At 49.7% G+C, this 24,816-nt stretch overlaps 7 protein-coding genes and 3 pseudogenes across 7 annotated transcripts, besides 36 other annotated features; all 10 read left to right on the top strand.

Moving 5' to 3' along the window:
• Nucleotides 1–9,254: part of a sequence feature (heterozygous, non-Esmeraldo-like haplotype) that runs on past the window's edge.
• Tc00.1047053510359.320 (DNA-directed RNA polymerase III subunit, putative) lies at nucleotides 289–1,086 on the top strand (the record flags this gene model as incomplete). The annotated part of the gene is made up of 1 exon (XM_816661.1): nucleotides 289–1,086. The coding sequence occupies one exon, from the start codon at nucleotides 289–291 to the stop codon at nucleotides 1,084–1,086; it is 798 nt and encodes a 265-aa protein (XP_821754.1).
• Nucleotides 1,157–1,228: a microsatellite.
• Nucleotides 1,332–1,377: a sequence feature (GA-rich).
• Nucleotides 1,403–2,107, top strand: Tc00.1047053510359.330 (hypothetical protein, conserved; the record flags this gene model as incomplete). The annotated part of the gene is made up of 1 exon (XM_816662.1): nucleotides 1,403–2,107. One exon carries the CDS (start codon nucleotides 1,403–1,405, stop codon nucleotides 2,105–2,107), a length of 705 nt encoding a protein of 234 aa, XP_821755.1.
• Nucleotides 2,156–2,198: a microsatellite.
• Nucleotides 2,359–2,466: a sequence feature (A-rich).
• Nucleotides 2,467–2,499: a sequence feature (GA-rich).
• Nucleotides 2,596–2,621: a microsatellite.
• Nucleotides 2,683–2,712: a microsatellite.
• Nucleotides 2,756–2,776: a microsatellite.
• Nucleotides 3,033–3,075: a sequence feature (CT-rich).
• Nucleotides 3,143–3,170: a microsatellite.
• Nucleotides 3,171–3,197: a microsatellite.
• Nucleotides 3,213–3,236: a microsatellite.
• Nucleotides 3,237–3,277: a sequence feature (AT_rich).
• Nucleotides 3,279–5,222, top strand: Tc00.1047053510359.340 (phospholipid:diacylglycerol acyltransferase, putative; the record flags this gene model as incomplete). Its single annotated transcript, XM_816663.1, has 1 exon — nucleotides 3,279–5,222. The coding sequence occupies one exon, from the start codon at nucleotides 3,279–3,281 to the stop codon at nucleotides 5,220–5,222; it is 1,944 nt and encodes a 647-aa protein (XP_821756.1).
• Nucleotides 5,388–5,412: a sequence feature (AT_rich).
• Nucleotides 5,430–5,455: a microsatellite.
• On the top strand, nucleotides 5,528–6,718 carry Tc00.1047053510359.350 (hypothetical protein, conserved; the record flags this gene model as incomplete). Its single annotated transcript, XM_816665.1, has 1 exon — nucleotides 5,528–6,718. The coding sequence occupies one exon, from the start codon at nucleotides 5,528–5,530 to the stop codon at nucleotides 6,716–6,718; it is 1,191 nt and encodes a 396-aa protein (XP_821758.1).
• Nucleotides 6,713–6,740: a sequence feature (AT_rich).
• Nucleotides 6,958–6,981: a microsatellite.
• Nucleotides 6,984–7,016: a sequence feature (G-rich).
• Nucleotides 7,044–7,072: a microsatellite.
• Nucleotides 7,080–7,123: a microsatellite.
• Nucleotides 7,244–7,276: a microsatellite.
• Nucleotides 7,529–7,551: a microsatellite.
• Nucleotides 7,551–7,574: a microsatellite.
• Nucleotides 7,805–7,838: a microsatellite.
• Nucleotides 7,845–7,912: a microsatellite.
• Tc00.1047053510359.360 (hypothetical protein, conserved) lies at nucleotides 7,919–9,298 on the top strand (the record flags this gene model as incomplete). Its single annotated transcript, XM_816666.1, has 1 exon — nucleotides 7,919–9,298. One exon carries the CDS (start codon nucleotides 7,919–7,921, stop codon nucleotides 9,296–9,298), a length of 1,380 nt encoding a protein of 459 aa, XP_821759.1.
• Nucleotides 9,255–9,763: a sequence feature (haploid, non-Esmeraldo-like haplotype).
• Nucleotides 9,446–9,496: a microsatellite.
• Nucleotides 9,751–10,200, top strand: Tc00.1047053510359.371 (annotated as a pseudogene).
• Nucleotides 9,764–10,260: a sequence feature (areas merged during assembly that could not be assigned to a particular haplotype. This can correspond to areas where the two haplotypes were merged or to regions with more than two copies in the genome that were merged during assembly.).
• Nucleotides 10,261–11,049: a sequence feature (heterozygous, non-Esmeraldo-like haplotype).
• Tc00.1047053510359.380 (mucin-associated surface protein (MASP), putative) lies at nucleotides 10,439–11,086 on the top strand (the record flags this gene model as incomplete). Its single annotated transcript, XM_816667.1, has 1 exon — nucleotides 10,439–11,086. The coding sequence occupies one exon, from the start codon at nucleotides 10,439–10,441 to the stop codon at nucleotides 11,084–11,086; it is 648 nt and encodes a 215-aa protein (XP_821760.1).
• Nucleotides 11,050–24,816: part of a sequence feature (areas not merged during assembly with more than two copies in the genome that could not be assigned to a particular haplotype) that runs on past the window's edge.
• Nucleotides 12,168–16,052: a mobile genetic element.
• Nucleotides 17,158–18,747, top strand: Tc00.1047053510359.420 (annotated as a pseudogene).
• Nucleotides 18,116–18,194: a sequence feature (GA-rich).
• Nucleotides 19,142–19,171: a microsatellite.
• Nucleotides 20,046–22,367, top strand: Tc00.1047053510359.430 (annotated as a pseudogene).
• Nucleotides 23,250–23,278: a microsatellite.
• Nucleotides 23,310–23,340: a sequence feature (AT_rich).
• On the top strand, nucleotides 23,346–24,020 carry Tc00.1047053510359.450 (uncharacterized protein; the record flags this gene model as incomplete). The annotated part of the gene is made up of 1 exon (XM_816658.1): nucleotides 23,346–24,020. The coding sequence occupies one exon, from the start codon at nucleotides 23,346–23,348 to the stop codon at nucleotides 24,018–24,020; it is 675 nt and encodes a 224-aa protein (XP_821751.1).

Here is a 24,816-nt window from a genome sequence, read left to right on the forward strand (position 1 = left end):
GTTGTGTCTTGAGAGCCTTGCTGTATTTGCATGCGTTTTGAGGACTCTTGTGCAATTGTCGCTCTTTTTTGTTGTTGTTGTTGTTTGTTTTCCCCCTCTCTCCACTTTCCCGGAGTAAAGGAGAGCAGCCGCCGTTCACAATTGTGTGTGCGTGCGTGTCACCTTTTTTTTTGTTGTTGTTGTTGTTGCGCGCATTGACGCCGTCATCGAGTGGGTTTTCTCCGCCATTCCTCACCGGACCCTGTCACCCGGCGTATATAAGGGATTTAAGAAGTTGGAAGAGGGCGGATGTCTATTTTTTACAGTTACGTTGTACGTGATGTGTTGGAGGTGGAACCGGTGTATTTCCAGGGGCGAGTGACCGTTTCTTCCACCTCTTCCTTCGCTGCTGCTGCCGCAAAAGTAGCGGAAGAAGATGTGGAAGAGCTACTCGACAAGCAACATTATCAGGTTACATTTGAGGATATTCTCATGCATCGGCTTACAGAGCGGTATGTAGGGAAGATTGTGCCTGGCTGCGGGCTGTGTGTAGCCATCCATGATATCCTGCAGTACACACAGGGTATCGTGCGTGGACCCTCCGCTTCGGCGTGGCTTACGGCTCAATTCCGGCTTTGTATTTTCGCTCCGACGCCAGGGGCACGTTTACGCGCGACAATTAGTGCGCAGACCCGTGAAGGTATTTATCTTACGTTGGAATTTTTTCAGTTTGTATTCTTCGTCCCTGGTGACCTCCTTGTCGCGCCTTCTTCCTATCACGAGGAGAAGAAGTGCTGGGTGTTGCACGTGGAGGAGGAGGATGACGACGATGTGGATGGTGGGGAAGAGAAGGGGGTGCTGGAGTCGGCGTTAAACCCGTATGAAAACGGGGATGAGGTGATTGTGAAGGTTGAGCACGTCATTGTACGTGAGTTGGTTGATTTCCACAGCAATGTTGGGACGAAGAGTCAAAACAACAACATCAACATCAACAGCAGTGTTTCTGTTGATGGGAAGGAAGGGTCACCAACATCGCAGTCCCCAATGGAGGTGCGAGGCAGTTTTGTGGGAACAGGCCTTGGCCCGGTGCTTTGGTTTGAGAAGTAACATGGCATGCAAACATCACAAAAATAAACATAAACAACTCTCTTGACATACGAGGATTCCTTTTTTTTTTTGTGTGTGTGTGTGTGACTGTTAATGATACATATTTATATTTATATTTATATGTATGTGTGTATTTATGTATTCCTGCCTTTTACCCACATTTCCCCCATTGTGCCAATTGGCATTGCATACACACAATTACGAGGTGAAGAGCAAGGAGAGGTAAAAGAGTGAGTGATTTCCGTGAGAGAGAGAGAGCGAGAGGAGGAGGAGGAGCGAGAAAGAGAGAGAAAAATAAAGAAAGGAAGGAAGTTAAATGACAGATATAGACGGTAGTAACGTCCCTGCCCCAACAAATGCGGCACTAATCGTTTCCCCTGAAAAATTTAACATTGTCCCTTATGTGAAGGAGGAATTTGTGGTACAAATTACTAACGTTTCGTTTGACACTGTGCTGTTCCGTATGTTGACGACAAACCCATTGCGATATTTGGTGAAACCGAGGAAGGGGGTGATTAAGCCAAATGCATCCATCAGCCTTACGGTGATGCTTAACCGCAGCAACCTGAACGAGGAGGAGATTCATGAGGAATATGACGACTTCCGCATTGAGTACTGTGTGATTGGACCGAACGATGTCATTGAGCCTCACTGTGCCAACGTGTCCGACATCGTCAAAGCACGGAAGGTTGAGGACAAGCGACAAGTACACCTTAAAAAATTTCGTTGTCGACTTGAACCCTCTGCCAAGGCACAGAAGAGGCAAAGCGGCGCGGAGAATGCCAAATCGTCCCCGTTGCCATCTGCCGCTACTGAGCGACCGGCATCGCCACGACAAACGGAGAGCTCGAATCCCAGCGCCGTTGCGGCCAAGATGGACCCCAGGGAACTGGAGGTCAGCACACTGGCAGAGAAAAACCGACGTGCCATGGCTCAAAAGGAGAAGGAATGGAAAACCAAAACAGCGATAGTACTTGCGGTGCTTTTCGTACTGTTGGGGATGTGGTTTATGTCCGCGTAGGCATCTCGCAGCTGAGACGGACTGGCGGGGCTAACAAAACACACACACAAAAAGAAAAAGAAGAAAAAAAAAGAAAAAAAAAAGGAAAAAAGTAACAAATGGGGGGCGGTTGAGAGGAGGCGGAAGACATTTTAGGGAGGTGAAATATGGTGGCATATTTGTGTATGGCACGTAAGAAGGAGGAAAAGGAGGGAGTGGAGGGGAGGGAGGAAACGTCGGACGACAAGTGAGCTGCGAAACAATAGAGCATTAAAGAGGAAAAGAAAAAAAAAAAGGAATTGGACAAAAGACGTGCAAAAAAATAAATAAACGTAAAAAAAAAAAAAGGAGGGACATAAACAACAACAACAAAAAGAAGAAGAGGAAGAAGGAGAGAGAGAGAGAGAGAAAGACGGAACAGACATTTGCAGTACAATTGTCATCACTACTGCCATTGCTGACAATGCAGGGATCCTTTTTTTTCTTCTTTTTGTTGTTTTGTTTAAGAAAATAATAATAATAATAATAATAATAAATTTTTTTTTTCCTTTCCTTTTTCTCCTGTACATCGGCAATGATTTTCATTCATGCCACTTTTGTTGTTGTTGTTGTTGTTCTTGTTGTTGCATTCGTTCTCTTTCTGTCTACCTCCCCCTTTCTCTCTCCCTTTATATATATATATATATATATTTGTGTGTTGTATCCGTTCTATATTTATTTCTCGCTGTGGTTGCATGTTAGCGGCATGCCTACATTGCATACATACGGACGTACTACGAATAGATATTGTTTGTGTATGTGTGTGTGGGGGGGTGGGGTGGGTGTATGTCCACAGTTATGCGTGCTTGCAAGTACGGCTGGAGTGTATCCCAGTCAGCCCATGTGCATACACAAGCCAAGCACACACACAGTGGAATACAAGTATTTATTATTTCCTTTACTCCCTTTTCTCTCTCTCTTTCTTTTTCCTTTTCTTTTTTCTTTTTTTCCTGCCCTGCCATGACAATAGCCTGGTGGTTGAACAGGTGATACTTTCCTCTCACAAAGTTATTGAGGAAAAGAAAAGAAAAAAAAAAAAAAAAAAGGGGTGGGGCGGGGCGGGGCGGGGCGGAATTCAAATTATCATTTTTATTTTATTTTATTTTATTTTTATATATTTTTTCATTATTATTAAAAAAAAAAAAAAAAAAAGATGCCTTCCAGACGTCGGGGGAAAAACAAACCAACGCCGTTAGACAACAGTAGGAAGAAGGAGGAAAGTATGGGAGAAGTTCAAACAGAAAACGACAGGGTATCACGGGCGGTAGTATCAAAAGTGGATTTGAAACATCATGACGAGAAGAAGACAAGTAATGCGACTACTACTTCTTTTAAAAAGCCAAAAGCCCCATTGGTGAGGCAAAGTGATACCGATACTTCTGGTCCTCCGGCTGCAGAATGGTATGGGTTTGGATGGATCAAAGGGATTTTCACATCCCTGTTTGCAAAGGAGGAGTTTGTTGATATCTCTGTAACCCGCGATGTAACAGCCGAGCAGGTTCGCACCTTTAAAGTAGTGGATCGACTCCTTCCTCCATTTGCCAAGCGGCCGGTATTTTACACCGTGGATTTCTTTTCCACTCGTCGTGTGATGCTTGTTCTGTTACTTATTGCCATCCTTCTTGGGTACTACAACTTCCATGAAGACGTGTTATCTTTTACTGCCGCATTTATCATTGCAGATGAAGATCGTCCGGGTGTGAATTTCTTGCAAAATTACACGATGCGCCGGAAACATCCTGTGATGATTATTCCCGGCTTTATCTCCACCGCGCTTGAGGTGTGGAAAGACAACTTGGAGTGTGTGCAGGCACAACGGTCAATAGCGTCTAATTTCCGCCAGCGTATGTTTGGCCCACGGCTGTTATTTTTACTATTTATGGACCCTCTCTGTTATTTAAGACTTTTTTCTTTGGACAAACGTACTGGCTTTGATCCACCAGGGGTGAAAATCCGTCCTGACATTGGCTTTAGCGCCTCCGACTTCTTTATGCCTGGATACTGGGTGTGGGCTAAGGTGCTACTTAACCTTGCTGATATTGGTTACGATCCACAGAGCGTGGGGGTCTTCTCCTACGACTGGAGGTTGTCTCCACGTCGTATGCATCAACGGGATGGGTATTATTATTATCTCCGGAATCAGCTTTTGTACCTGTATGAAAAGAATGGGGAAAAGGTAGTCATCATTTCCCATAGTTATGGTACAGACGTTCTTATTGATTTTTTACGTTGGTCAGACTCACACGAACCAGGGTGGGTGGATAAACACATGGCTTTCTGGATCAATATCGGTGGGCCTGTGTTGGGTGTGGCAAAGTCGGTGTCCGCTGTGCTCACAGGGGACGCGAAAGATACACTAACACTTCCGAGCCCCGTGCGTCAGGTTCTCGAAACCCATTTGTCCCGCTCCCTCCGCACGGAAGCAATGCGCACATGGTCTTGCCTAACAGCCATGTACCCATTTGGTTGCGATGCTCTTTTTCCAGACATCTTAACTCTTCCCAATCGCACCCGTCTTACACCAAGACAGGTTCTTAAACTCACAGCGCAGCGATTGCGTGAAAGCGGCCATGAGGCGCAGAAGGAACATGTTGAGGAACTCTTGGATCACTTTGACGAGCTTCCCTTCCTTCCTCGGTCACCGAATTTAACGGTAGTTTGTTTATATGGTGTTGATCGGCAAACAGAGGTGGGTTACATTTTGGGCGATGATGATTTCGTCAACCTTACCTACCATCAGTTTGAGCGTGCGACCAATGGGGTGATTCTTGGCAACGGTGACGGAACTGTACCCCTCATGTCACTTGGATACATGTGCCGTGCAGAGAATGGCTGGAAGCAGAATGTGGGTCGTGTCATCACGCGGGAACATAAGCACTGCGCAGGTTCATTGATGGAGTTACGCGGGGGGACTAACAGTGGCGATCATGTTGACATTCTTGGAAATTACGACCTTATTGAGACGATACTGAAGATTGTTTCAGGCAATGCAGAAAAAGATGAAGTAAAAGATCGCATTTACTCCGACGTGGATGAGCGGATCGCGGAGGCCACGGAGTGCGCCACCAAAGGGAATTCGAACCCCATCCCTCAGTAGATGAAGTGGTGACAGTGGTGGGGTGGGGAAAAGTAAAACGCACATATGTACAAGGAAGTATAGAAACCAAACACATCCACGAACACTTCCCGGGTCTAAAGCCATCCATACCTCTCTTACACATTAATGAACCGCCATCGGATACAGATGCGAGGCATATCGCAGTTTTATTATTATTATTTTTATTTTTCTTCCGTTGCTTCATTCTGTTGTTGTTGTTGTTGTTGTTGTTGGTTTGGTCTGTTTACCCTTTCATCCACTGTGTTAGGGGGTGAGTAGCCGCAGAGAGGGAGTACTGCGACGTCATGGACAAGAGAACGAGAGGAGGAGGAAAAGGGACGGGGCGCAGCCAAGCCACACGCACACAGGAACGACAAGAAGGAAGGAAAAAAGACATGGAAAGTAAAGGCACGCCAACGACACGACATCCACACGTCTTGACGACAGCGCGGCGCAAAAAAGAGACGTTGTGGCACGGGACACCGAAAAGGCAGACGAACCCAACGACAGCGGTAGCCTCTAAAAGTGAAGTCGTTGCCACTTCTCCACATGATGGGGGTAGCGGGAGGCTGCCGGAGGACAGCCAGGAGGCGACAGACGAAGTGGTGACGCTCTCCTCCGCCTCATCCCCACTTTCCCGCACGTTGGACGGGTCATGCATGCCTTTTGCCCCACCTTTGGGCAGTGACATGGCGGTCACTGTGGCGTGTGGCCCGGTCAACAGGACTTCGCTCCTGTCTACAGAGGAAAAAACGGCACATGCGATTTTGGGTCAGGCCGATGCCATGACGGACAGGCGACGGAGTGAAGAAATGCTGTATTACCTTGAAGCAGCTCGTGCACTACGTGAGGTGACGAGTGGTGTGGAAGCCCGAGAACAATGTTTGAGGGACGAGATTGAACGACAAAGTACACTTTATTCAGCAAAGAAATTAGATCTTGCTGAGAAACAGAAGGTGTATGAACGTCTTCACGAATCCACGTTGCGTCTCACACGGAATGTACGTAGAATAGATAGTGAAAATGATCGTATACGTGATCGGCTCACAAAACTTCAAATGACGATTGAAAAAATGGAGTCTAGAAAACTACCCCGACATATACAACAGGATGTTGACCGCGTGGTACGTTGCGAGTCCGTTCCATCATGGCAAGGGGCCAATCAGCGTGTTGGTGGTTGTGAAGCCATTGTTCCCATGCGGAGTGTTGGTTCTGTCGCCAAGAATACATTAATGACGGAACTTGAAATGTATACACGAAAACTTCGATCTGCCGAGGTACGGCATGATAAATTAATAAAAGAACTGCAATTGGCCGTTGCAAGAAGAAAAGGACGCGCTGCCGCCTACAATAGTTTTGGCGCCTCACTCTCCTTCTCTGGGTACTCGGGAATGGGAAATAGGGATGGTTCATTCCTTACAGATAGTGTGGGGGAATCTATTGCCATTCAACAGTTGGAACGGATGATTGACGACAGTCTTATCCGTTGCAAATAAATAAATAAATACAAATAAATATCTGGCAATTAATGAGAATAACAACGACAACAACAAGAAGATGAAGGGGAAGAAGGATAACCGGGAAAAAAAAAAAAAAAAAAAGAAGATTATAAGAAGATGAACTTTTGATAAAGGCAGAAAGAGACATTGGAGTAATTGTTACAGTGAGGATAAATATCACCACCTCCATGCACCGTTTTACAAATCTACATATTACCGTATTTATATCATTGTAGAAAAAAAAAAAAAAAAAAGAAAAACAAGAGGGGGGAAAGGGGGGGGAGGGGAGGGGAAGATTGTACGAGAAAGAAAGAAACACAGTTATACGTGTATATATATATATATATATATTGTATCTGTGGGAAGGTAGGTGTCGATGTGTAGGTGGGTGGGTGGGTGGGTATTTATTTATTTATTTAGTTTTGCGTCATTGTCTTTTGTTTGTTTGTTTCATTGACTCTCATTTGTATCATATATATTTATATATATTTCAAATGCCGTGTTTATTTGTTGGTGGTGCGGTTTTCTCTTTCTTTTTTTTTTTTTTTTTTTTTTGTGGGTGTGTGTGGGTGAGTGGGTGGGAAGGTGGAGGAGGAAGTGGAAAGTAAAAGAGTTGACATGCGGTGTGCTTCAACAACAACAACAAAAAAAAAAAAAACGGGGAAAGGGAAGGGGAAGAAAAGGGGAAGAAGAATTAATTGACATGCCAAAAGGGAACGTGCGGCTTTTTTTTTTCTTCAAAACCTGCCTCCTTCTCTTTATTTCTGTGTGCGTGTCTGTTTGTTTGTTGCGCTGTGGATATTATAAACACACACACACACACACACACAGAGAGAGAGAGAGAGAGGGAGAGGCCGATTTGTGACATGACGGGTAATAATTCCCCTTCTTTTTTTTTCCTTTTTTCTCTCTCTCTGGATGTAGTGAAGGAGTCTGTTTTTTTTTTTTTTAATTGTGTGTGTGTGTGTGCTTAGTGGGAATAATCAAGTGAAGGGACCTCAGTCTTGTAGATTATAGGGAGAGTGGGAAGGGGAGGGAGGGGAAAAAAAAAAGAAAGAAAAGGAATCATTTGCATTAAGAGCGTTTTTTTTTTTTCTTTTCTTTTTCTTTTCTTTTTCTCTGCATACATACACACGCATATATAGATAGATAGATATATATATTTTTTATGGATTTATTTATGTATTTATACGCCTAATGACATCGTCTCCCATTGCGTCAAGAAAATGTAGGAATTTAATAACAAATGGCCGATGGGCAAATTATGGCCGCACCATTTACGGTGGCAATCCTGTTGTTCAACAAACATTACCTGCATTTTACTTATACTTTACCCCTGTTTACGTCGTACTTGCCTTTTTCTTTGTGGCGGCGTTATTTATTCCATTGGGTGTCATTTCTATCCTTGCCAGTGATCGCTTCTATGAGGTACGGCAAGCGTACAATGAGATTCATCGGTACCAATATATACCGACGAACCCAGCAGTCAATATAAATCAAGGGATTCGATCATTTACGGTAGGAAATAAAACATACAAGCAAGGCACCCGTACACGAGTTATGCTGGAGGTGCGTGAGACATTGAAAGCTCCGGTGTATCTTTACTATACATTGGGGAACTTCTTTCAAAACTTTAGGGATTACCACAATGGGGCTTCAAGGAACTTGCTGCGTGGAACCGAACGTCGTAGTGGGAGGTACAAGGAATGTGAACCGTTTCAAAAACCAGGATTTTTGAATGATGCTCTGGGAAAAGAAGTACACGTTAATGTTGACGGTAAAATACATGTGATGCATTACGGGGATTTTATTTATAACCCGTGTGGGATGGCGCCATGGTCCATGTTTAATGATACCTTTGTTCTTTACCGGGTGGTAAACCCAAAGACTGGCAACTCACCATCCGCAGCCGATCTTGTTATGATTTGTAATTCGAGTGATTTTGGTCCCAGAGGCGAACCTCTCGGTCAAAGTGCCTCGCCCAATCGCTGCCACAAGAAGGGTATCACTTGGAAAGCAGATGAAGAGATACGATATAAGCCGTTGCAACCACAACTTAAATGGTGGTCCCTGCGCTATCCCTACCCTAATGATAATGTGTATCTCACAAACGGATGGTACGTGGATGAGCCCGGACATAGTTTAACCGATCCATCCGATTATGATTTACAAGTGTGGCTACGAGGAGCAGCGTTACCAAACTTTAGGAAACTGCTTCGAATTATTGATGTGGATCTTGAAAAGGGACAATATGTCATGGAAATTGAAGAGTTTTTTGACGTCACGACATTTCGAGGATCAAAAGGGTTTCTTCTCCGTACAACTTCCTGGGTAGGAAAGGACGGTCATGCCCTTGGAATCGCCTTTCTTGTCGTTGGGGCCTTGTCATTTGTATTGGGTGCAAGTTTTGGTATTGAGTTTTTCTTGCAGCGGAACAGGGATGATCGCCCGCTGCCGGAACCCAAAGCACGTTGGTACATATTTGACCCCAATGGTGTTGAAATGCGGGTATATTATGAACAATTAACCAAACGTCAAGTACCCAACCGACAAAGTTTCCAAAATGAAATACAATAAAATCAACTATGGATTTTATCATACCCTACCTCGTTTTTTTTTTTCTCTCTTAGTATAAATACAAATATATTTATGTATGTTTAACTGATTCTATCCTATGCTGAAGATAAACAGGTGATTTACTCTTGTTTTTGCTTTTCACCAACGTTTTTTTTTTTTTTGTTTTTGTTTTTTTGTTTTTTTTTTTGCCTTCTTTTTCTGTTATTTAGTCTCTTATTGTTTGGTTCTCCGGCTGGAAGAAACAAGTGAAGGAAAAGAAAGGTGATACCAGACGCACGCACGAGATTCTGTCTGCTGCGGACGGAGGAGAGCTGTGTGTTCGAGTCCAACGCCATCTTGCGCCACATTGCATGCCTTGAGCGGAGCGGCGGCTTCCTGCACGGCCGTATTTGCTGGAGGGCAGCCAGGTGGACATGTGGCTCGACTTTTGCGGAAATGGAGCTGGAAGCTTCGTCCGCACCGTTTGTGCTGGACGCCTTGAACAACGAGTAAAGCAACACGGATATCCGCACGGTTGCTGCGCCGTACTTCTTCTAGCACTACGACGTCGCCGGCTACACGACGTTCTGGGTCTGCTCCAAGCACAAGGAAGACAACAAGATGCAGTGCATGACGGCCAACCTGATCCGCGGGTGGTTCCAGCGCATGGAGCACGTGCGCAAGTACGCGTTGGGTGTTGCGCTCATGATTGTGGAGCAGAGGCAGCACGACATTTTGGTGCTGTGGGTGTTCCGCGGCGGTGGCATGCCGGCGATTGTGGAGGACGTGGAGGACACGGAGCTGTTCGACTGGGAGGAGGTCGCTGACGTTGCGGTGCAGCGGGCACGACGATCCCGAGGCCTGTGCTGGAGAGGCGCGTGCTGAAGTGAGCGTGGCGTGCCTGTGAGGGACTGAGGAGAGGGCATAACAGCAATAGTGACTGTGGGGGTGTGAGGAACGGTGCACGGGCGAGGGGCGCCATCTTTTTTTTTTAGATTGTTGTTGAACCGCGCCCAACTAATTGTTGTTGTGGTGGTGTGTGACTCTCATTGCTGGATGGGACGGTGCGTGGCTGTGTAACTTGTTTCTCTCCTTTTGCTTCCGCTCTGCGTTGACGGGGCGTTAGTTTGTGCTGAAGGCTGCACGCAAGTGACAGGAGTGATGGCGATGATGATGACTGGCCGTGTGCTGCTGGTGTGTGCCCTCTGCGTGCTGTGGTGCGATGCCGGCGGTGTCTGTACAGACGAGGTGGGAGTTCCTGCCAGTGTTGTTGCCAGTAAAAGAACGGATGAGGAGAATTTGATCTTGAATTGGTATGTTCTGATGAAGGAAGAATGCGCGAATGAAAGCACGACAGGAGGGAAGTTGAATGTGACAGCTGAGAGGATCTGCATGCACAAAGTGATGAAGGAGGTTTGTGACGCTTTTTATGATAAAACGTCGGGTGTAACTCATGACCGTGACGTTGAGCTTATTTGTACGTATTACGCTACCATTCCAGAGGAGCCCGTCGAGCCCCCAACACCGCAAGGGCCAACATCACATTCAGCTGTCAGCAATACCACCAGTGATGAGGGGACGCCGAAGAATGCACCGGAATCCGATGTTGCAGGGAGAGGAGAAGGAAAAGACGATGACAAGGAGCACGGCAATACGAAGCAAAAAGCAGTCGAAACCGCCGCTGTGGAAAGTATCACGAGGACTACCGACAGTGACGTCAGCACCGCGGTCTCCCACACCACCTCCCATCTTTTGCTTCTTCTTCTTGTTGTTGCGTGTGCGGCTGCTGCTGCGGTGGTGGCCGCGTGAGAGTGAGGGAGAGAGAGCCGTGCACCGCCCGCACACACACTCGTCCTTCTCTCTCTGTGTGTGTCCCCTTGCATGGACTCTCGCCCTCACCTCACCCCACGAGGCACACACATAATGTGCCCATTGTATATATGCATGCACACCCATGCAGGCCCGTTGGTGCTCTCTTTTGCACGATACGCACCGCTGCCGTCCTGCCTGGCTGCATGGGCGGAGCACCGTAACTGTTTCTGTTTTTATTGCATTGAGTGGGCGACCTCTCTCTCTCCCTCTGTGTGTGTGTTTTGCTTTACGGGAGCAATGAGAGTTTGTGCGCTGGTCGTCCCACGCTTCGGCTTTTTGTTTTTTCCGGTTTTTTTTTTTTTTACTTGTGCTGTGGTTGAGAGCACCTATTACCCCTTTTCTTTATCGATTATTGGCTTGATTTGACTGCAAACGTATGATTTTCTATTTGTTTTTTATTTTTTCCTTTTGAGATATTGTAAGTGTTTCTTATCCTTGTCAAGCCATTAAATGTTTTCTGTCACAGCATGCGGCAGTTGATCCACGTCACCCCACGGTCTGCAGTGCTTCTGATTGTGATGATGTTTGTGATGTGTTGTGCCGGCGGGTGCCTTCTGCCAGCCTGACGTGCTCCTGCTTCTCGGACAAAGTGAGGCGTGCGGACAGGGCGAAGTCGATCCCGGCTGTGGTGAGGGACGTGCCTTTTGGATCTGAGGGTGCGTCGCAGACATGCACCGTCATTAGGAGGAATGGATGGGCGCCCATCCGCATCAATGTGTCGACAAGGGACGTGGATGGCACCAGGAAGTATTGCAGCTCGGAGCGGTATTACGCAATGAATTCATTGGTGGCAATTGCGAGTGTGAAGGTGACGTTTTTCTATGCTGAGAAAAGGGAAGTATTTGTTTCGTTATACTTTGCAGCCACTGTTCGTTAATGGCCTGCGGGCTGTCCGTAGCGATGTGGCCAGCTTTTCCGTCTTGAACGGTGCTGTCGTGCGAGAGGGTGTTCCCAAATAGTCGGATGCTCAGTTGTCGAGGACGGCGGCATTCCCACAGCGTGAGCAGCAGGGCCTTCCGTGGATTGTCGGGGGCTCAGCGGCTGGTGGTGGTTGCACCAGAGGAGTGGCTGAAGGGCTACGGCTGTCATTGGAGCTTGCAGAGGTGCGTTGTCCGTTTTTTGCTCGTTGATACGCTTGACATTTTCTGTAGTGACCTGCGCGTGAGGCACCTGTTGGGAAGACCGTGGAGCTGTCGCAGAATCCACATGTTGGGCCTTCTGCAACGGTTGGAGTGCTAGGGTTAGTGCGTCGGGCGTGTGCCTTCATATTGTGGACGGACGAGAAGACGCTGCTGCAGCTTGGGCGGGGCGACGTTGATCTGCTGCTCGTCGTTCTACGAGGAGGTGCCGTGGACACGCCAGGTGGAGGTTCCGGAGGAGGTCGGGGCGGTCCTGCCTCTTCGGTGTGAGGAAGGGACAGCACCACCGACCTAATGGGTTGCTTGTGATCCGCAGGGCGCGTGCTGGTATGCCGAGGAGTGGGCAGGAGTTGCATCGCACCCGCGCACAAAGTCGCGATTCGATGCCCGATGTCTGCCTGGACACTAGGAACGATCTTTTGTTGCACCGACGAGCGCCTGGCGTGCGGTGTGCACGACTTCTTCTTCCTCCTCTACTTCCTTCCAGTATAACCTCTTGACGGCGGCAAGGAATTCCACGTGCCAGATTGGGATGCCTCATTGCTGCAGGGATCGTGCAATCGTGCCTTCTTCGTCAGCGGCCTCATTGCGTGGGATACCGCAGTGCGATGGACAAGGTATAAATTCTGCAGGGTGAACTCGCTTCACCAAGGAGAGCAGCATAACCCAAATCCCTTCAGCAACGCATTCTCGCACGGCCAGTGGGGCAGCGCGGAGTGCCTCAATTGCCGACAGGGAGTCAGTTGACACCAGGACTCGTGTGGGCAATCGGGATGTTTCCGGACGAGGAGGTATGAGATGTCTAATGCCATTTTCAGTGGCAAGGCGCTCTGCTCTCTATGGGCGTGCGAGTCTGCCAGCTGCTGCACGATGGACCTCCACAGGGAGAACAGTTGTCGTGGTGGAGTCATATAATAGTTCAGCGGATCCAGATGCGAGTGCAGCGAGGGATGAAGAACCGTCTGTCCATAATTCAAAATCGTAATCTCCTAGAGAGGTGTAAAGAGAATCAAAAGCCGTGCGCCTGACATCGTCAGAGGCATCGTTGGCAAAGCGTGGCTGATTAAATTCAACTTTATTGCAACTTACAGTTTCCCAGGGAATAATTCGATGTTGGGTAATAGAAATGGCATGATTGCGGTTGTGTGGTATCCCAATAATGTCACAGACGCGTTCTAATCCATTAATAACAGCATCTCTCGGAAATGGGATTGATGTCGCCGCTTTCCTATGCATGGACAGCGGCACAGGTTCCGAGTAGATAAGGGAGCGCAAATCCTCGTGATTATGGAGGCATATATAGCGTTCGTATTGTGTGAGTGCACGGAGCCAGAGTATATTCCGGAGAGTGAGAAGATTGGTTTCCAAGCAGACAGATATATCTTCCGTAGAGGCGCTCAGGCCAAGAATGTTTTTCTACCGTCGCGGTACCGTACTTCCATATTATGGAGGTAGATGTGGGCGAAGCATGGGAGAATTGCATCGCCATTATGAAATAGCACAATATGAACGTATCCAATCGAAAAGGATTGCGTATTGTGATGGGACGCACCAGCCTGTGCGACCGGCCGTAATTGGTAACGGCGCGGCATGGTCCGCTTTGCAGCGGTGGAAGCGTGCGGACCAAAATTAAGAAGTCGATCGAACGTGGTGTCCAGCAAGCGCACTGGGCATGACTGAATACGTAGGTTTCCATTGCCAGGAAGGAGATCGACCATGTCCTCGTCAGACCGTGTGTGCGAAGAGATGTGGAATAGAGCAGATTCGCTCTTAGCGACGTTGATTTTTAGGCTGTGCTCGGCAGCCCATTTCGTTATAAGCGGCAGGGCGGGTTGCATTGCCGCAGCACATGCATGGATGTCCGCACCTGAGGCAACAAGTTTGAGGTCGTCAGCGTGCATGAATGCGGAGGCAGAATAGATGTTGTCCATGCGGTGCAGCAAATCATCCACACAGTGGAGGAAGAGTTTGGGTCCCGGGACGCCGCCTTGCGGTACTCCGGCTGAGGTGAGTTGTTTCCGGGAGTGCTGTTCGCGAGTGCATACCCTAACATAGCGGCCCCACATGTAGTTATGCAGCCAGCGTTTGGTTCGGGGCCAAGGCGCGGGAGTCTGTCAAACATGCCGGATAGTTTGCCATGGTCAATGGTGTCTAACACAGTCGAAAAATCAATCAAGGCTACGAGCGAGCGATGGTGACGAGGGTGGCGTGTGGGAGCGCCGCCTCCAGGGCGCGCATACTCCACAATGCCAAACTCATTCAATTTACGGGTAATTTTACCAGTAACAATTGTCACCACGTCCGATTTTGAACGCGAAGGTGTAAATCCGAATTCACGTTGATAGTGCGGCAATAACGCTGACAGACGACGATGAATCATTCTTTCGGTTAACTTGAATAAAGCAGAGAGTGATTTGATAGTTCTGTAACTCTCTGGGCGGAATGGCCCTTCCCAAGGTTTGGAATGGGAATGGCGTCCACCGTATTCCAGGAGCCAGGCAGGCTGCCATTTGCGAAGGAGTTGTGGATCATCGTTCTAAGAGTGCCGCGCGCAACGGGCCCGGGATGGTGCAGGAACTCATTCAACATGTTGTCGTGGCCAGGGGCTGAGCCGAGCGAAGAGTCGCAGATGGTCACGTCAAGTTCATACGGCGTGAGAGGTCGATCCATTTCCCAGCCACCAGGGGACAAAGGATCGCAGCGAGCAGCAGCAGCAGTATAATTTAATGTGACACGTGAAACCGCACAAAATGGGGGACAAGCAGATTTGTCTGTTGCCGAGGCAGAGCACAGACGCGGTCCGAGGATCAGTGCGGAGCACCACCGATTCCAGGGGATGAGGGTGCGGCGCCGCCACACCGCGGAGATATCGCCAGCTCGGGCTGGGTGAGGCTCCAAGTCTTTTCGCGCAGGCTTCCAGAAGCATAGTGAAGCCACGGCGTAAGGCTTGATTTTAGTCCTCCACTTTTTGTATGAATTCGGCTCGAAGCAGGATGTCTCCGGGCGAGGCAACGTGTATGCTTTGTATGCTGCTTCGGCGGCGGACTCGGCTTGTTCCATTTCGTTCGTCCAGATTGTTTTGGGCTGTCGCGGCTGCCGCGCGGGGTATGGCGCTCAGCTGCTCGTAAGATACCACTGCGAATTTCCAACCATGTGGACGCGGCGGCAAGGAGTGTTTTACAAAACGAAATGAAATCAGGCCATTCCGCTTTGCGCAGGGCAAAGGCGGCTTTCTCCCGCCGAGGCAGCGTGTTGGCTAGTCGCGGAATGCCATCATCCATCCCCGCCGAGTAAGATATTAAGCAGTGGTCCGAGTCCATGTAGGGAGTGGATGTCCGGTGGGAGACACGTAGGGCGCAATACGCAGTCACGTCAGGGAACGAGACATTACGATGTGTGGTCCGTGTTGCCTGCGCCGGGCCATTTGCCAGCCCAAAATCCATGTCAATTAGAGTAGAGGACAAATCCTCTCCTTCAGTCGTTGAGGGTGTATGACTGTCCCAGAGTCCATGATGTAAATTCAGTTCACCCGCGATAATCGCTGCGGGGCCTGAGCGACGAATGGTACTAATAAACGAAAAGTTTTGAACGGTTGCTGTGGGAGGGCTGTAGAGATTTACCACGCAGATGCTGCGACGGCCCTGTGGAGTTGCACGGACAGCAATGGTCTCCAGGAGGTCTGTGCCAGGGAGCGACAGGCGCTCGCACGGCAGAGAGTGGCGCAGCAGAATGGCAACGCCACCACCGCGCCCAGTGCGGCCTGAAGAAAGCCATTATAGCCGGTTAGTTTTGCCGCTGTGGCACTTCGAGTATTTGTTTCCTGAAGAACGATGTCAGGTTGGGGCAGCTCCAGTCGCGCAAAAGATCCAACCTTTTTTACGGACGAGAGGCCTGCAATGTTGAGCTGCCAAATAGTGATGTAGCCATCCTCCTCGGTGCCATGGTTCTTTTGGACGTCACCGCAACGGGTGATATCAACGGAGTGACCGCTGCGAAACGGTCGTGCAGTTCTGACAGACAGTCTGCAGGCAGACTGCCTCACCTCCCCGCACCGGGCATGGCGTGGAACCCTCTCGAGGGGTGGAGTCGTCTTGGTCTCCGTCGTGCTCGCAGCAACGCCCTGCTGCGGAGTTCCTATATGCAACCAGAGCCCCAGCAACGCGACAAGGTGCGACTTCATTGCTGGGGCTTACCGAATGTTGTAAAGGACCTCATTTTAAGTCCTTTTGCTTTTTTCTTCTTTATTGCTGCTTGTGTTTTATTGGAATAATAATTATCTTTGTGTTTTCCCAATGGCTATTTAGTTGCTGCACACTGTCATGAGTGACGTGTTTTCCATTTTGTTTTCTTTCTTGTCCAGTCGCTGTGCCGGCCTCATTGCTGTGCGTCCCACGGACTGCACGTACGAGGGCTGAAGGAACAGGCCGGATGCCGCAATGAAGTGTGAAGGTGTTGTGTGTGGCCTGGTGGAACAGTACGATCTTTTTTTGCTTTATTCTGTGCGGGAATCATGTGCAGACAAACAAATGTCTTTTTTTATTGTGCCGCATGGCAAATGAAGTGAAAGTCGTGCCTGATCGATGTTTCATATTATTTTTTACTTTTTTGGAGCCTTGCCAGACCCTCAACTCTGTTTTTCTTTTTTTCTTTTGCTATTGTGATTTTTCCGTTTTTTATTTATTTTTTGGTTTGGAGAGCGGTAAGCGAGTGCCGCAATCGCACTGACTCCCTCTGCCTCATGGTGTGCGCAAGCTGCCATTTGTCACTCTGTGGTGACTGTGTGCAGTGTAGCGGCCGTGTCTTTTCCTTTCACTCTGCGTTGACGGGGCGTTAGTTTGTGCTGAAGGCTACACGCAAGTGACAGGATTGATGGCGATGATGATGGCTGGCCGTGTGCTGCTGGTGTGTGCCCTCTGCGTGCTGTGGTGCGGCATTTCTGGAATTGCGGCCGATGGTGCCGGTGGTAGTGCGGTTGAGTATTTGTTCCCCCAGTGGCGCGCTCAGCTGCGGAGGGATTGCGTGGAGGAGGTTGGCAGGAGGACAGAAGACGGTGCGAATGCGTCCGCCGTTGAGGAATGAGTGCGTCGGAGGACGGACGGTGTGCGTGCCGTTGTGGATGGCCGTAGCCTTTGGAGGCGTCAGCAGTTTGCCGTTGCTGCTGCTGATGGTGGTTCTGGTGGGAATGTTAAGGAAGAAAAAACAAAAAAATTATCCAAAGAATTACATCAACAGCCGCAAGTCTCGGATGTTGTGACTCCAGGAATGAATGAATCACCGGGAAGGGCACACGAACCATCGTCCATTAGGGAAAGCGGAGCAGAATCAGAGGAATCACAATCGTCGTTACCTGAAGTGCTTTCTGAAATGCAAAATAGTGTTTTGGAATCACAAAAAGTATTGGGAGGAGTTGGACGAAAGGCGGAGTCAACTTTAAATGGTCCAACTGGCCACGAGTCAGTTGCTGATGGCTCCGGTCACATTGAATCACCCGAAATTCGAGTCACTGGCGATCCGGAAGAGGAATCCTCTCAGAAGGGAAGTCCCAAACTTACTGCGTCATCGCAGGCTGCGGGGGCAGGGGAAGCACCCCAACCCCCAACACGGACTGGCGGTGGAACGCTAAAAGATCCAGAAATAAAAATTCTAGAAACAGCAGAAACACCGGGAGAACAAATAAAAAAAATAGCAGAGCAGGGAACACCGCAAGAGGGGCAAGTGCCCAAAGTCCAACAAAATGTGTCAAGGTCAGCAAATAAACAGAGCAGGGTCGAACAAGAAGTAGATCCAATTACAACTCCTGTGAATGCACCGGGTGTAGCACCACAGCAAGAAAAGGAAGGAGAAGCCGAAAATGAGGAAACAGCCGATGAAGATGAAGCGGAAGAAGAAATTGAAACACAAAAAGACATCGCAGGACGACCACTCTCTCCCATTCGGGAGAAATCATCGCATTCAATATCTTTTGTACATGGCAGTGCTGCTTCTTTCAGTCAGGAAGAAAAACCCACCGCGCACGTCATTTCCGAACACCTTCCAATTTCCGAAACTGTATTGGGGGAAGGTGGCCGTCAACATGGTGACACGGCAACCCCCCACAACGTCAACAGCAGTAACGCACCTTCTTCAGTTACCGAGCCTGGCGCCGCCACAACCACCAAGACCACGACAACCACTCATAGTGCGAGTAATCTTAATTCGGATGGCGTCAAGCTATTCACGGAAGAAAAGGAGAAGAGGGATGAGACACCCAACCTTAACAGCGCATCAGAAGGCACAAAACACACACCAGTCAACAGTGAATTGCCCACAACAGCAACAGACCACGCCAACGATATAACAAACGCAACACCACCTGCCGACAGTGACGTCAGCACCGCGGTCTCCCACACCACCTCCCCTCTATTGCTTCTTCTTCCTGTTGTTGCGTGTGCGGCTGCTGCTGCGGTGGTGGCCGCGTGAGAGTGAGGGAGAGAGAGCCGTGCACCGCCCGCACACACACTCGTCCTTCTCTCTCCCTCTGTGTGTGTCCCCTTGCATGGACTCTCGCCCTCACCTCACCCCACGAGGCACACACATAATGTGCCCATTGTATATATGCATGCACACCCATGCAGGCCCGTTGGTGCTCTCTTTTGCGCCACACGCACCGCTGCCGTCCTGCCTGGCTGCATGGGCGGAGCACCGTAACTGTTTCTGTTTTGTTTTTATTGCATTGAGTGGGCGACCTCTCTCTCTCTCCCTGTGTGTGTGTGTTTTGCTTTACGGGAGCAATGAGAGTGTGTGCGCTTGTCGTCCCACGCTTCGGCTTTTTGTTTTTTTCATTGTTGTGGTTGAGTGCACCCATTCCGCGGACTGCGTGTGTGTGCGTGTGCGTGTGTGTGTGATATGAGTAATTTGCGTGTGAGCTATCTGCCTCTCTCTGCCGTTGCTTTCTTTGGACTTTCTTGTGTTGCGTACAGCTGCTCTGCAAGTATAGGCGCTGAAAAAACGCAAGCATATTGACACACACACACACACAATATGTCGCACACGCTGTGGAGCGGTGTGAACGCTGTGAATGCACAAATGCACATGATTCCGACTGCGGCGGCCCTTGCGAGGACGGAGGACGTTAGCCCTCGATGTGTTTTGTTGGCATTTTGCTGGTGTGCAGTCGGTGGGTGTTTTTTGGGGGTGCCTGATGCAACTGTTGATTGGTTCTCACCAAGCTGCTGCACATGCTGACGGGTCCCTCCCGCTCTGGATTTGCCGGTATTCTTTGGCTGTGCGGTGTGATACGCGCCTGCGGCGGAGAAGCGGGTGCGCTGGAAGAGAAAACAGTAAAAAGACCGGCGGCAGCGTGTCGGTTCTGCGAAGGACGGCTGTGCTCTTTTGTCTTCCGCTGGTTGTGTTTTTTGCGTGGGCGTTGTTCGGTGTCTGCTGACGCGTGACGAATAACACACCCGCCGTGACTCCTGCTGCTATTGGTGGCAGTCGCTGTGTGTTCCCGGTGCACTGCTCTTCCTTCTCCTGTTCCGTGTGTTTGTGTGCGTGAGTTGTTGTTGTTGGGAGTGACTGCGGCGGGGATGATGGTGTCACTCACTGTGGATGGGTGTTGGTGCTTATTCTTTCACCCCTTTTTTATTAGCCGGTTTTTTCTTCATTTCTTTCACTCTCACACGCTAGGAAAGCAAACAAGCGCTAATCGCTACTGTGAAATTCGAGGGCACTGAAAGGACCAACAACAGCACACACACCGCCCACACACACATATTTATATGCTCTCACGTGCTGCTGCAGTGAAGGCACCCCGCACACACAACCGTCGCCGCGTGACCGGATCCAGCGGAAGGAGGAGGGAAGGAGGAGAGGGTGAGCGGCGGAGGTCCAACATGTCCCGGCGTGTTTTTGCTTCCGCGGTGCTGCTCCTCCTCGTCGTTATGATGTACGACACTGGAAGAGTCGTGAAAGCTGCTGAGCCAACGTCAGATCAGCGATCTTCACCGAGCCCATCTTTTGTTTGGAGAGATAAGAATGATAACGAAGCAGTGGATTCGCTCTATGTTCCCAGTCTTGTTGAGGTGAATGGTAAAGTGTTTGCCGTTGCCGTGGCGCTGTTGAAGAAGAATGAAAATGAAAAAACCCATTTCTTTACTGGGATTGCCTCGGAGCACCTTGAGTTGAGTGGTAGAACCCCAAAAATGTTGGGTGTAAGTAATTTGAGGACAAAGACACTGGAGAAGTGTTCTTCCCAAGAAGAAGGCAAATGCCCCTCTCTGTCAGCGAAACAGGACGGTTCCCAAAGCGAAATGAAAGTATATGTGAGCCGGCCAACAACAGTTGTGAAGGAAAATGACATTTACATGCTTGCTGGAACCTACATCAGGGAAAATGTCCCTGTTTTTCGGGGTAAGGCTGGCGCGGCCTCATGGGGTCTTTTGTTGGTAAAGGGGAATGTCAGTGATGAACAGGGCAAAGGAATTGTTTGGGAAGATACTGACGGTCTCCCGCGCACTTCTATTGTGGGACTTCACGAATCTTTGAAAGGTGAGATTGGAAGCGGTGGATCGGGTATTAAGATGAAGGACGGTACGCTTGTGTTCCCAGTGGAAGGCACGAAGGAGGAGGCCGACACAGAAGAGAGTGGAAAGACCGTCTCACTGATTATATATACTCCTCGGATACTCTAAATTGGAAGCTGTCGAAGGGGATGTCTGCCGATGGCTGCAGTGATCCCTCCGTCGTGGAGTGGAAGGGAAAACTCATGATGATGACTGCGTGTGATGACGGCCGCCGCAGGGTGTACGAGTCCGGTGACAAGGGGAATTCGTGGACGGAGGCGCTCGGGACACTCTCGCGCGTGTGGGTCAACAACCACAAGCGACATAAGAAGGGCGTTAGAAGCGGGTTCACCACAGCGAAGATTGACGGTTTTGAAGATGATAAGAGAAACGTGATGCTCGTTACTCTGCCGGTGCATTCCAAGGCTGAGAAAGAAAACGAAATAGAAAAAGACGTACTCCATCTTTGGCTGACGGACAATACGCACATTGTTGATATTGGGCCGGTATCCGGGAACAATGATGACGTTGCCGCCAGCTCCCTGCTGTACAAAAGTGGAAATCAAGGAAATAAAGAGGAAGAGTTGATTTCATTGTACGAGAAGAAAGGCGGTGGGGAATCATCACTCGGTATGGTTTCAGTGCTTCTGACTGAGCAGCTGAAGCGGGTGAGGGAGGTGCTGGCGACGTGGAATAAAGTGGACCAAAGCGTTTCCCAGCTGTGTGGTTCTGAGAGTGCTGAGGAGGATACCTCAACTGACAATGCCTGCAGTGCTGATAAAATCACGGCTGGGCTGGTTGGCTTTTTGTCCGGCAGCTTCTCTGATGGCACATGGAGGGACGAGTACCTCGGCGTGAACGCCATAGTAAAGAGCGGTATTGGTGCGGATAATGGCGTGACGTTCACGGGGCGCGGTGCAGGGGCGGAGTGGCCCGTTGGCGAGCAGGGGGAGAATCAGCTGTACCACTTTGCGAACTACAACTTCACTCTTGTGGCGACGGTGTCCATCCACGGTTTGCCAAAGGACGGAGATAACTCCATTCCATTGATGGGTGCGAAGGTGAATGATGGCGATAAGAATAGTGTACTCCTGGGACTGTCGTACAACAGAGAAAAGAGGTGGGAATTGTTGCACGGTGGCGAAAAGACGTCGGAGCACAGCAGGACTTGGGAGCCGGGGACAACGTACCATGTGGCCATTGTGCTACAGAACGGCAATCAGGGCTCCGTTTACGTCGATGGTCAGCGTGTGTGTGAGAGTGTGCACAGTAACTTGGAAAATACGGATTCGAAAGGGATCTCACACTTCTTCATTGGAGGGGACGGAGGCAATGCAGAGAACACAGGGGGTAACGAAGGTGTATCTGTGACTGTGACGAACGTCCTGCTGTACAACCGCCCGTTGACATTTGCTGGTGGGAGTGCCGATTTGGAAGAAGTTATTGCGTCACCCTCTGAGGCTTCAGTGGAGCATTTGCGTGGGAGCGGACTGCTGCCGCTGCTTCTTCTGTTGGGACTGTGGGGGTTTGCGGCTCTGTGAGGAGTGACTGGCAGCCGCGTGGAGTACCTGCGACCTCCCCAGCAGAGAAGTACTATTCCCATAGGAACAAATTTCTCTCATAAAAACATTTTTTATGTGTGCGTTTTATCTCTTACTTTCCCATCCCCTCTTTTTTGCTTTGGGCGCAATCACTATGGACGTTTTTTTCTTTTTTCTTTTCTACTCTTCCCTCTTTAATTGTTTCTTCCGCACTCCTCCTGTGAGGGGTGCCGTGTGTTTCCGCCCAACTGCTCCACTCGCACACCCACCGACACGCTCATGACGACGGCCCTGTGCGCCTCGCCTGCTGCACGCATGAGGAGGGGCTGCGACGAACGGCGCGCTGAGGGAGCCGCGACGTGTGGGCGTGCGACGAGGGCCTGTGGGGCGGAGCACACATTTCTTCCCCTCTTGTTTTGTTTTTTTGCGGCCAGGGCGGGCAGACACCCGCAGCGCCACACACACAGCCACACCCTGCCGCCGTGTTTTTAAGATTTTTTGTTTTTTTGTGTGCATTTCACGCGCCGGCAGTCCCTTCGGTGTCGGCCTCGTGAGCATTTCTTTTCCCTCCTGATGATTTTTTTTTTTTGCTGCGCTCACTCTCCCGATGGAGTGACGCGACTGCCGTCATGTCTGCGTGCTTCTCTCAGTCCCCACACACACGAGTGACTGTGCTCTGCGGGCCGCACTCACGCGCCGATGGGAGGGCTGAGGGGAGCAGCAACACGCAGATGACCCCATGAAATATAAACGATGTGCGGACACGTGGAGGGTCGGACGGTTGAAAGAAATGTAAATACTTTTTAATTTTATTTTCGGACAAAATATATGCAGACAATTTCTGGAGCAAGATGGTAGTTGGGTGCCTTTTTTGTGTGTGTTTTTCTTTTTTTTTCTTTTTTTCTTTTTAAAGTGTGAGGTGTGGAAAGGTGAGGATGAGTTTTTATTTATTTATTTTCATTAAATTTTTTCATGAATGGTCGCTGCTTGGGTTGCAGTGCAGTATCATGAGCTTGAGCAGTCTTTTTATCTTTATTTCTGCCATGCACCTCCGCTGTACATTTTTGTTTGTGCGTCCCTTCACATGCTCTGCTCCTGTTTTTACTTCTTTGCTTCGTGTGTCCGCAGGCACACACAACCACACGCACGCACAAAATGCAGATTTCATTCGATTTGGATGCTTCTTTTGTGGCGTGTGCTGACGGTTGCGTGTGGCTGCTGCTTCCTCCGTGGGCATGAAGGGAAGGAAGGAGGAAGTGAGTGCCCACCGCGAGTCACGCTTAATGCGGGTGTGATGCGCGCGGCGGATGTGTCGTGTGCTCCGAGTGACGGCGGCCCGAGCTATCGCGTGCGTGTGTGGAGGAATTGTTCTGCTGCCAGTGCTGAGGCTCAGCATGAGAATTACACTTTCAGTGGCTTTGATGTGCGCATGCATGGCAGGAATGGTGAGCTGTGTGCTGTGTGCCATGTGGCCAATGCGGTGCACACATGTAGCAACTGTGCTGCCAGCTGTGCAAGGAAAGAGGAAGGGGCCACCGTTGCCTTCACGATGAATGTGACGACACATAAATACGCCGGCCCTTATGAATTGTGGTGGCGTCAATTTCCCCGATGGAACCATCCATTCGCCTGCACGGAGCGGCGATGCTGACCGGACGGGCATCTGTCAGTTGCCGCCACCCCGTGAAGGGAAGGATGACACAAAATCTGGTGGAACAACTGCGCCGCAAGTTAATGCTGAGCCGTCACGTCAGGACGAGGATTGGCGACAGTCTGCGGCGGCTGACGGACCCAACACCGTCGATCCGAGTCCCGCATCCAACACGGCGACCAACACGTCCGAGACGAGGCCTGAGTTTGCCACCAATCCGATCGAAGTGATGGTCCCGAATGCTTCCACGAAGAGGCCTTCCTTTGCCAACGGTCCGAGAATATTAGTGGCGTCGAATGCATCCGGGATCATGTCTGTTACTTGTGGCGGCAGGGAACACGTTGCTGCGGATAACACGGACGAGGCGAGTGAGCACGACGCCACCGGACACAAATCTCTCGTTTTAGAAAATGGCGTTGCGGGCAGTGGATTTGTTGCTGAGGGTGATGCGGACGGATTGACTCAACGCAATGCTTCTGGACACGACAACAAACCCCAATGACGAGAATTCACCGCGCAGTATTCCGGGAGCGGTGTGAGTCCCGACGACTGCTTTGCCCTGCGCAACGACGCGAAATTGACACTGCGCGAGTTGACTGTTGACGGCACTGTGCGTGTGTGCGTGTATTGTGCGTTGCTGCTTCTTCTGGGATTGTGTGGAGTTGTGACGGTCTTGTGAGCCGAAGAGTGTGGAATTGCGGCTTCTCGCAGAGAACGTGTGCCGCGTTGCATGTGTGTTTTCTTTTATTATTTACATTTTGCTGTTGGTTTTGTTGTTTTCCTGGAATAATAAGTA

The sequence above is a fragment of the Trypanosoma cruzi genome, genomic scaffold (genome assembly GCF_000209065.1).
Source record: "Trypanosoma cruzi strain CL Brener 1047053516723 genomic scaffold, whole genome shotgun sequence".
Lineage (NCBI taxonomy): Eukaryota > Euglenozoa > Kinetoplastea > Trypanosomatida > Trypanosomatidae > Trypanosoma > Trypanosoma cruzi.